The 12,133-nt window shown below is 38.1% G+C and overlaps 1 protein-coding gene across 2 annotated transcripts in view; it reads right to left on the reverse strand.

The window, feature by feature from the left end:
- Positions 1–12,133, reverse strand: part of GUCY1A2 (guanylate cyclase 1 soluble subunit alpha 2) — a 136,142-nt gene that overhangs the window by 48,170 nt on the left and 75,839 nt on the right. For both annotated transcript variants that reach the window (XR_013775450.1, XM_079314962.1), the window contains exon 6: positions 956–1,099. Coding sequence is in view for 1 of the 2 variants with exons in the window: in XM_079314962.1 (XP_079171088.1) it covers positions 956–1,099 (144 nt within the window). In the remaining variant the exon portion in view is untranslated. The remainder of the gene's footprint in view (positions 1–955; positions 1,100–12,133) is intronic.

Consider the following 12,133-nt stretch of genomic DNA (forward strand, 5'->3'; position numbering starts at 1 on the left):
GAAGACAAAACAATTAAGAAATGATGATGAGCTTCTCAGTACCTCTACTTTCAGTTTAAGTATGACAAACTGACTTTTTCTTCTGAATTCTAAAGGAGGTTTGTTAGCACTTTTTGAAAATATTTGGTTATACAGAGAATTTTATTCTATACACATTTCCTCTGCAACGTCTTTATAGTCTTTCTTTTACAGGTTTTCTTACGCAGATAGTGAAAATAAGAGAAATTTTCTGAAAAATAATGAGTGGTAATGAAAACAAAAGGTTTTAGAGTCTTAGAGTAAAACATACACCTTCATAATCTCCCTATAATTGCAGCAATGACTGAAAACAAAGTGCAAATATGAAGAGGCTCTGGAAGACAGCTCTTTCAGCAAGTACCATCACATATTAATTGGCTATAGGTATTGGAAAATAAATAAAAAATATATATTTTAGTAGGGTTAAATTAACATCTGTTTGAAATAGTTTTGCATCAAAACTGAAAATTCTGTGTCTTCTGGTATCTTCAGTCTTTTAATGCTTTTTCTGTGTTCAGTGAATGTTCACATGAAGCTTTAAAAGAAATTTCTTCAAGTTCCATAGTCCAACCTATTTTTTCAGAATGGTATTCTTTTTGCTATGTTGGTATAGGAACAAAAGAAGCAGAACAGCAGAGAAACTAGAAAGTGTTGCACAAAGACATCTGTTTTTCCCCCTCCTGCTACCTCCAGTACCAAAGTAGGGGAGGGAAAAATGGCATATCATAGGAAAGAAGCACATTAACAGTGAGAAAGAGCAGGCAGTCTACAGATTCTTCTTTAATGCAGGCTTACACCAATTTTGGAGAAGAGGCCTCTGGCCCATTAGAGCTGCAGATATAGAGATGCAAGTGTAAATTCTCTAGCACAAAACACAAGGAAATTAATTGGATCAGTGTACCACTGACTATCTGAGAATAAAAAGCAAAGGAGTTACCTTAATAGGGCTTCCATCTGGAGTAAGAACCTCTTCTGAAAGCTCCATCATCTTCAGTGCCATCAGGGCAATGGCTTTGGCATGACTAAGGCTTTTCTTATGGAGCCCTGCTGCAACGCAGTACGCATCACCTATCGTTTCCACCTGCAGCAACCAGACAAACCCAGTGTTAGGCTGTGAGAACGAGGGGGAGCCCTGCCACCAGGCCTGCAATCGTTGCTTGAAATGTGAGCAAAACATCCCTAAATAAGCAATTAGCAAAAGAGCATCATTACCTGAGTCTGCAAACAGGTGCAGTCGAAACCTGACACACGTGGTGTTTTACCACCATTATAACCAATGAAGATTGTCTGGAACAGTGTATGGCATCAGCTGAGGTATGACAACATTCTCCCACAGCAGTAACACACAACATTGCATTTTCCTAAATGAGAAATTGTTTGCAGTTTCATTTCATACTATCCTGGCTGAGTTTGCTGTTGGGCAAGAATAGGGCTCCATAATTATAATTCGTAATTAGTATTTGATATGCTAGAAAATTATATCAGGAAGAGAATTAGAAAAAGCAAAACATCACCATAAGAAACAATAAAGACTGTCTAATTTCTCATTAGTGGGTAGCTCTTCCTGGAATAATTTATGAACAGATACTATTGCTACAGACCTTTGACTGCATCTTTGTCCCTTACTTTCAAGTAAGAATTGATGTCTGTCTCTACCATGCCGGCTATCTTACTGTGCATTCCCTACCTGCAGGCATGAAGTAAAGCAGACTGATCTCTCTGGTCTCTTCAGGCAGGCCTTACTGCTCTTTTATCCTGATTTGCTTTAAAAAGAGTTGGGCCCCAGGAGGAAGGGGGAGCAAAAGGAATTGCAGAAACCCTCTGGCTTTGGGTAAAGGCAGCCTGAGAAACACTGCAGCCCTCAAGGTCTGCAGCTTTATTTACAGCATCGTGTTTTGCAGTCTGTCTGCTCACACATCTGCAACATTCCCGCACAAAATCCATTAACACGAGCCCAAGCAGACCTCAAGGATTAGATGAGGTTTTGTGACATAACTAATCTGGTTTTCACCCTGCACATAACACTACAGGAATGTCATAAAATGCTTCAGCAAAAACTAGGGTGAGAAGAAAGCAAGCACTGAGAAAGGAGTTATTCAGAGAATAAATAAGCTGATTCTTATCTCTGCAGAGAAGCTACTAAGCAGTAGGCATGGATTTTCTCAGATTAATTCCCAGTCTTGATAAAATGGAAATGTTATCTCAATACAAATAGTATTTGAAAAATTAAGCATTACATGTAAATGTACCCAGAGGTGAACCTAGAACAGAAGTATGGGCAAATACTTCCACCACCAAACTCAACCTGCTGCAAGCCCACTGTGAAGTTTGCCACCTTAACCTTCCTGGCTGATTGTGCAGGAGGATGCAAATACAGATTAGAAACAGAGGGTTTCTCATGAGCTGAGAGCCATCAGAGCTCCTTCAACACCTTTGAAAGCTCCTAGTGGTACTTATACATAGAAAAAAACATATAGGAGCAATCAATACTGCTGTCTGCCTGTTTTCTGCTTCTCAGGACGTCTGTCCACAAGAAGCAGACACTACCAATGCCCTGCAGCTCAGGAGTTTGTTTTTCCAAAGATAAATGGATGGGCAAGAATGTTGCAATGGCTGGTGAAAAATGTAGAAACTGGGCAAAAAAGTAAACAAGCACCATGAAAACAAGTATCAGAAGTTAAAAAGACAGTCTGGAAGAAAGAGATGCTTAAAAATGCTCAATATTGGAAGGAAGCATTAGTAGAAATCCATTGTCATTCTCCAAAATAATAATAAACATCAGTAGGAATAGACTCAAAGTAGTTACTACAGAAAGAGCTGAGTCTACGATGCCAAATACAAAAATTAAATACAAATTCTGCTCCTTCCTGAATGACCTAATTTTGGAATTACTTTTTCAGTAAATTTGGTTGCATAGATCTGGGATCATACACTGCTCCTGCAGTGTTCAGACAAAATTACTTATTCTGTTAGCTTCTTCCCCCTTGGAAATTTCCATAGCTGTAATTTAACAGCTGAATTCCACACACCAAATGTATTGTACTACCAGGAAAATGGGACTGAAGCTGCCTTGTAACTACCTTTATATAAAAATTAAAATTATAATAATGCCATTACTCTTTAAAAAGCTTGTCCCTATGGAGCTCATCTGACAGCAATACTGAAGAACCAGGGGAAGGACTATGACTGCTTAGACTGACCTGGTAGTTTAAATTGGAAGTGATGAGCACTGACAGGCCTGCCTAATGATTTACCATTCTGTAACCCTTTTGTCAGTCACTTCTAAGATTTTCCCCAGATAAGTATTTAAGCTGAAATTTTCACTATGACTACCTCCACCAAACTTTAACATTGGTTCTATCCTTCTTCAAAATGAGATTTGAAAAAATCTTCCAAAGTTCCAGGAGTTTTTGTAATTCAGATTGTTCACGGCATTTTCATCTGGTCCACTTGTATGGAGTCATAAAATCATGGAATGGTTTGGTTGGCACATCTCAAGATTATCTAGTTTCAACTCCTTTGCCATCCTTCCACTATACCAGGCTGCACAAAGCCCCATCCAGCCTGGGCTTTGAATCACCTGCCTTGACCTGCTGGCCAGATATTTTTTTGATTCATCCCAGAGTATGGTTGGCTCTCTGGGCTGCAAGTACACATTGCTGGCTCATGTCTAATTTTTCATCTACTAGTATTCCCAAGTCCTTCTTCAGAGGGATGGTCTGAATCCATTCACCCAGCAGTTTGTATTAATACTGGGGATTGCCCTGACCCAGATGCAGAACACTCACTTGCCCTTGCTGAGCTTCACCAGGGTATATGAGGACATCAAAATAGAGACTGTGGCAAGAGTGATACATCACACTTCAAAAGTGCAGGCTGAATGAGTCACATGCACACAGGGAAGAAGGGAATTTCTCTTGTCTCAGCTGAGGAGCAGCAATTGGACTGGAAATACAGAGCACTGCTCACAGCTTGCTCCAAAGTATCCTCTGGGTAGATCCTGAAACTGTGCACACCAGCGAGCAACCTACTCCATAAATATTCAATGACAATAGGATTAAAAGAAAAGACAGGCACTACTCAAAGTGTCTAAAAATTGCTGCACTCAGATCTATTTGATACTCTTCAAGATGATGATATACAGAAATGAAACTCCAGAGGAAATCTCTACCATGTGATAAACTAGATTCTGAGTTTTTGACTTTGTAATGTAACTTTTAAGACGCATTAGTAGCAGTATATTGGATTTTTACATCCTTCCTAGATGGAAGGATATTTTGCTTTCAACCTTGTTAAGACTGGAATGCCTTATCCTGCTTCTTTATAAAAGTTAAATATATTCTGTTCTGAATATTAAAGTATTTTTTGCAATAATGCCGTCAATAAGACTTAGTATATTTTTTTTCCTAATTAAATTATAGTTTCTCACTGCTCCTAATAGTTCTAGGTACTCACTGATTGTCTGACCTATTGTTACCAACTGTTCATGCCTTTTCACTGATTTACACTTACTATAGTGTAACTTAGTCCACTGGCGTTTTCATTAATTGGAAATTAATACACAGCACCATAGAAGACAAGTTGAACTTGGATTTCAAAATTAGACCAATCTTTAGAAACTTCATAATAGAATTTTTATTCTTAAAAAGATGAAGAATCCAGGAAATACTGCAGCTAATTACACTGCTATACAAAAGCCTCCTCTAAAGCCTTCTGTGACTCACAAGTCACTGGAACTGTCCAGTGACTGTTTTCCAGTCAGGCCCTCAAAAAAGCCCATATTAAAGTTAATAATTAGTTGAAGTTGTTGTGTGTACTCTGCAGTTCAGGAAAACTTTCTAGACAGTTATCCCTACACTGCTGAATTCTGAAGAGTGATAATGCAGGACAGTTGCAGCAGGAAGCAAATATCTTCTGCTTTCAAGAAGTCATTTTTTATACCCCCAGCTTCTGTCAGACCTCAGTAGGTACTGTTGTCTTCTTCAGATGTGAACAGTAATTTTTACAAAAGGTGAAACCTATAGAAATTGTCTTACAGTCACTTATCCTTAATTCATAACCATTTGAGATGGAATATGATTTGCAGATCTATTTTATAGCACAGAAGTCAGAATGTAATTTTTCCAACACTGAAGTGTCCAGAGAACAGAGATTAACAGACAACCTGATCCCTGGGCAGCTCCAACAGGTCTCTTCCAACTGCTAGTAGCTAAACCTTGTGTTGTCTTTCATTATTAGACTGAGAAACTGGAAGTTTTAGGCAAATGTTGTTCTTTGGATATAAATCCGGGTGTGGTTTCAGTGACAGTTTTTAAGGGAGAATGTGGTGCACTGAAGTAACATCCCTGCTTTGTATCCTTCATCCCAAATTCATGAGTATGTACCAGTCACTAAGTTTCTTAAGAAAAGAACTTCCAGAAGTAATGAACTCAAGTGTCACACTTCATTTCACAGAGGGACATACATGGGGCAGAGATACCATTTTGTAAGTGAAACCTGAAATGGTAGGCTAAGGATTTTTCATCTAAAATACTTAGGAATTCAAACAGTCTAATGAGTACTGCTTGGAAGCATTTTCAAAGCACAGTTTGGAAATAAACATAAATAACATAATTGCAGGGGTCACTCTGTGGCAATTTCAGTCTGAAATTCCTACTGCAATCAGAAATATTAAATACATTGAAAAAAGTAGCTGGAGGGAGAATTGGCTCTAGTTTTAGTTCTCTCTCAGCATGTTTCCTGTGAAAGCCTAATACATAATTTGTATTAGAACTATGACAATGGAGTACTCACTACTATTTTTTTCATGTAAGAGACATAAATAAGTTTGAGTGAAAGTCTGTGTGTTTTAATGGGTTAAATTATATCAATATAGCTTCTTTGTTTACAATCAAAATAAAATACATACCAAAAATGGGTCTGAAAATGAAAAAGTTGCTGTCTTTTCTCAGGAAGAAAGCCTACCTTTAACAGCATGTCTTGTATATCCTTCACTTTCCTCTGAAGGGTACTTTTGTACTATTGTTTTCATCTCCAAAACACTCACAGGGCTGCATACATATTTATTATCTCATTCATAATATTTAGGACCCATTTAACCTAAAATAATTTATGTCACTGTCCCTTTTAGCCTGTACAACAGTGTTTTTATCAAAATAAATCAGAAATAAAAAGTGAGAACTGCCTTCTGGTTCAGGATAAAGTACTACAAGATATTCCTGCTACACATAGATGGCCAGAATATAGGATTACTTTGGAAAGCAAATATGTAAGAACTGCATAACCAATGTTTGTTCAAGGCTTCTCTTCCTTGAGAAAAGGGTCATGTTTGAGGAAAAACAGATCATGCTGCTCAAATTTTTTGTGTGTTTTCTACTGATATATATGGGTAATCTATATAAGTTTATATATATAAAGTTTAGATAGAATAACCAGACTTAGATATTCTTCAGCCATGTCTTGATTTGTTACCCTTCTTTTTATAGAGTAACAGATGTTTCTTCCAGTTGAATTGAGTTTCCATATGCATCAAATCCTGCTTGTGGTCTCCCCCCTTTCTGTTTTAATCACCAGAAATATTTATTTCTGCTTAAGTAAGTATGTGTTCATAATCACTGTAATTTTAAGTTAGCAAGGAAACTTGGAATATTAAACAATTTCTCTATGCTCCACACCCTGTTCACAGTCACAGTGTACAAAGTGTATATGCTATATTTAGCTGAAGAGAAGATCATTACTAAATTGTTTCTTATCACATATGAGTAATCTGCCAATAGCCTGAAACTATCCTACTGCTGGGAGATACTCTATAAAACTTTGTTTTATAAAACTGGAATAATAACAAACATCATTTGCAATTATATCAGTTCCCTTCTAAAGAGCTTGAGAGTGAAGAAAACAGAAATAATGAGCAGGGAAAGGGGTAATGGTTTAGCTAATTGCAGTTTAATGCTTTTCTGTTCATCACTTAACTATTCTCTCTGAGAAAACCAACTTTTCTAGTTTGTTTATGGGTCATTTTCTTTAAGTGCAGTGAAGAACATTATTCTCCATCTTAACCTGTCTCTCCTTTTGCCTATTGCCTACGCATGTTTACCTTCTCCCACCAAAATACAGACACGTGGTTCTCAGTGCATATAATGCAGTTAACACCTTTAAAAATACAGTATGAAAAAAAAAATGTAGAATTATAAAATATATCTGTCTCCTATAACAAAATCTGTGGGGGAGGTTTCCTGATAGTAACATTATTTGCACCTGCATCAACCTAGAGTAGATTAGTATCTACTGGGGAGACAGGTCAATTGTCAACTTGCTCTGGGGCTGGGCTGCCATCCTGAGTGACATGTACAGGCAGGATGAATTGGAAGCTTATGAAATTCAGCAGGGACATGTGCAAAGTGCTGTCCCTGGGAAAGAATTTCTCTGGAACTGATACAGCCAACTTCCTGGAGAGAGGCTCTTTGAGAGGGTCCCTGGGGGTCTTGCTGGGCAGTAAATGTGAGTCCTGGGAACTAAGAGAGCCAGTGACAGTCCGGGTGTATGAACACAGCCCAGGGAAGTGCCAACCACCCCCTACTCAGCACTTGTTAGACTCAGACACCACATCCACTTTGGGAGTCCTCAGTGCAAGACAGAGATGGATAAACTGGATCCAACACTCATGGGGCCAACAGGATGGTGGGGGCTGGAGCACCTGGGAACACGGGCTGGGAGAGCTGAGCTTGTCCAGACTGGAGCAGAGATGGTTTCTTGGCACTTGAGGGGATAGCACTGGGCTCTCCACAGCAGTGGAGGGTGAAAGGACAAGAGACAAAAACGGCATCAGCATCCTTATGGATTGGGAAACGGGGAAACCTGTGAAACTTACTGACAACAAGGTCTTACTCTGATAAGAAGAAGCTTTTTAAAGCAATGAAGCATCTGCAGGCAGTGAAAATTTTCATAGATGCTTCAGCAAATATGGGGATAAGGAACATAATCTTTTTATTTTTGGAGGTAAATCTCAAAATGAAAATGCTGGAAAAAGCCTGCTCTATGCGCCTGGCATTTCATAAGTAGCTCATGAGGCATCTTGTACTTCTTCAAGCAGACACATTCAGTACTATCAAGCACAGACCATAATAATGCACTATTTTGGCAGATTCTAAGGTAATCCAAACTTTAACTATATGGTATGCCCTGTTCCCAAATATAGCTATTAATTATGTTACTAATTGTTTCAATGGGATTGAGCAATGATGAGGTGTTTAGACAACAAACACCACATTCATTTGTATAATTTAGAAAGTCAAGATTTGAATTAATTATTAAAGTGTTCTGAGGGACATTTTTGAGAGGCAACAGCATATCCATGCTCAGTGGTGATGGAAGCTACTCCAGTGGCTATAACAAAAATCAAAGAAAGTAGGAAGAAATAACTTGGGTGTATGATGTTTGTATGAGATAAATTAATATGCAGTAAAAATTCCTTTTGCCCAGTTAAAATACACTCTATGCATTAGTCATAACATGGCATCAAACCATAACATTATTAAATAACTATAAAACACATGAAAAGTAGATGACATTAGCAGAGAAGAAGGAATATTTCAGCTGTAGCTGCATCTTACAACTGCAATCTACACGGGTGAGATTCAGTTCACCTAACCAGAAATATGTCTAATAGAGCAATTTAAATATGAGTTATTCACTCTCAACTCAGAATTAATGAACTGAATGGGAGCCCTTGCAGTCATCTGACCTATGCTAAGAACATCCTTCAGAAAAAAACAAAACTCACATTTAAAAAAATTCACACTTACCCTATAAAATCAAACCTTCCTCTGTTGACTGTGAAGATAAGTCTAAATTATTAACACTCTGCTAAAAGTAGCATATTTTCACCTCTTTCTAACTGTAGAAAAGAAAGAAATAACAAGACTATGTGAAGAGGCAGAAGGGCAGATTGAACCTGAAAGGTCACAGAGGCAGGTCAATTTTAAAAGAAGGACATGTCAAGTTTTGTGAAATCAAATAGGCCTTTAGGAAAACTGATCTCTAGATTGCCAGCTGAACCAGTGGAAAAACTCTCTACACTTTCCAGTCTTCAAGACTAATCCAGAACAGCATTTATTGCAAGTATGAACCTTAAGTGATTCTCAAGATGACCTTAACAACAAAATCAATGCCTTCTAGCCCATTAAATTTGATTTGAAGACCTGAATTTTGTTCTTAAGGAGCAAAGTCAGAGTAAATTCTAGACATACTCCTCAGCCTAGACTTACTGGAACACATCTTAGCTTCCTGCACACCCAGGCTGCATTTCCATGGTAGCACAGAAATATTAAAGGAGATGGTTTTTCAAGTTTAATCCCAGCATGAGGCCAAAATTCAGGATGTGAATGGGCATGGCACTGGAAATTAACAGGAACTACAAAGACCTATGCTTTCACAAAATATTCATTTTCCTATTTATCCATATTTCATACCATCTGCAAGACTGAACTACACAGTACCTCAAAACTATGCATTTCTTTTATGAAAGCTGAAATGTCTTCCCTCTAAAGGAATACAGTGAAATCCAGCCTTAAGATTAAATTCTTGCCAGTACAACTGTGAAGGAAACCTTTGAAGTTTTTAGATCTCCCAAAGGTCTTTTCTTTCATCTGTTTTCTGCCCTAAGTTGTACAGAAGAATAAGGAAAAAGCTGTTGTATATGCAACATGGTGCTTCAGACTTATCATTTGGGCTTCATTATTCCTGTCCATGACTTCTAGCCCAGCAGCAAACAGACTGGTTTTTAACTGGTATGGGATGAAGACTGAAGAAAAGAGAGATTCTCTCCATTTTAGTTTTAAGTCAGCAATCTCAGCACTCATCACAGGAACAATTGATTTGATATCCATATTCTACCACAGGATGTCATTGACATCTCCCATATTTCCTTCTACCAAAGTCATTCTCACAATATCTCTGCAGATCAGTAATAACCTCACAATGTCCTCATTCATGATGGAACTCACATTATCAAGCATCAGTCACACAAAAATGAAGCTTCAATCCAATCTACTCATCTATACTCTTCCTATAGTAACTGAAGGGAAAAATGAATTTTTAAGCCATGACATATTCCATCCTGAATTCTGTAAACCTCTCTTTTTCCCATTTAGTACAGCAGGATGCAAATGTGTGTATCTTTGCTTAACTGCCTGAATCCATGCCCAGACTGTCATTGGACATGCAAGGCCCCATGCTGTCATCAGCATGCTCTTCTGGGCATTGCCTAAAAAAACATATTTATGTGGGCCACAGGCTGTTTGTGAACCTCTGAAGACTCTAGGGGAGCTCTGTGCCTTTGAAAGCCCCAGAGTGGGCACACTGCTGCTCCCACAAAGTGCCCTGAGCCAGGACAAGGGCTGTGTGAGTCTGCTGCCTACTACTGCTGTGATACCATTTGTCAACACAACAGCAGGATCCTGCTCAGCTCAGAAACTCCTGGATCCTGCCTTGCATATCCTGGCATGCAGGTCAGGGGATGTCATTAATCACTAGGCAGAGGGAGAGCAGATGTGAAGTATTTTAGGCAGCTTTTGGTACAAAGACTTGAACAAGTCACTTAATCGAAAACACAGGTTCTAAGGAAAGAAATAACAAATTAACATGCTGCAGGGAAAACAGAAAAGGTTATTTCCCTAAGACATTAAGTGTGTGTGCTCTTTCTCTGGAGGTGGTATAAGAGAGTTCAGAAAAGCCTCCTCTGAGCTTGACCTAGGTACTCTTGATCTTGAGGTAGGTCTAGGATCCACATTTCTGTGTGCATGGCAAAGAGTGAATACTGTCCTTATTCAAATTAAACAAAACCTGCCTGTTTTTTTGCTGTTCTGTGAATACAAATTAAGGCCTCATTCTGTTTAGATTTTGAAATTTTCTCTACATTTTTTCTACTGCAAAGATTCATCAGCAAAGCTCTAAAACAGTTGAATTTTGCAACACTGTTAACACTGAACACTGTTAAAGCTTAAAAATTTTAGTCAGCAGTAATGCACTCTCTATAGATTTCCAAATCTCTGGTATATTATAAAAAAATTTCTGCTTTGGAAAGGGTTGTAAAGTTTTCAAGATAGGATCTGAGAATGCCCTTCATTTTCTACTTAGTGTTTCACTCTCTTAGCTCCTGTCGTTAATGTTTTCAAAATCAATTCCTAGGCAGTGAAATTTTGTGCCCAAGTTCCAAGGTAACTTTGCAACTCTTTTATGAAATGACATTCTGCTTTTGGGAATACCTCAGGAAAACTCCTCCCATGTGAGAAGGGCATCCACCTATGAAGTTCAGAACTCCGTTCTTCTTGTAAAGCTCACTTTTCAAAAGAAGTGATTTCCTATAAAACTAAGCTCCTTTCCCAGGAGCCTAATTAAGAAGCAATTGCTCTTACCAGGCCTGAGGGCATCTTATTTTTAGTGAATTTAATGACGTTACATACTGGCAAGTTCATGAGAATTTTGCAGGAAGAGCTGTGTTTGAACTCTTCCTACAGCACCTATATGGAGGAACTCTTTCATCTACAGTCATTCAGAGTGCTACTTCCTTTACACAAGAAAAAAGACAAATAGTACTTGCCATGTAGAATTACTACCTGGTATCTTAAAGCAGGGGCGTTTTTTCAGTAGTTAAAAGAGTCATGCCAGGAGATTTGCAGTCTACATGACATCAGTATCAGGTTTGCACACAACAGCCATGGAATATAAAATTTATAGTGTATAAATGATTTCTCTCTTCTTCAGGCAAATATGAAATTGAAAAAATGAGACCAATTATCTCTGATGAACAGAAAACTTCCTGGCTGGCATTCGGCCCTATTGCAATGTCAAAGTGCACAACTGTTTGGCAAAATAAGAAAATATGAAAATATTCATGTATGACCTAAGACACACATTTCAGATTAATGTGACTGTCCTTCTCCTGATCTAAATGTGGTCTTAATTTGCTATAGGTATCTCCAGTATTTAAAGTCCTAGTGAACCAGAATATCTTCCTCAAGGTTATACAAACTCTAATTTATATGTCCTGAAATTAATATGTTATCTAGTTTCTATTAACTACTTAAATATCCTCCATGTTCACTTAAATAATTTA

This window comes from Erithacus rubecula, assembly GCF_903797595.1.
Source record: "Erithacus rubecula genome assembly, chromosome: 1".
Classification (NCBI taxonomy): Eukaryota; Metazoa; Chordata; class Aves; order Passeriformes; family Muscicapidae; genus Erithacus; species Erithacus rubecula.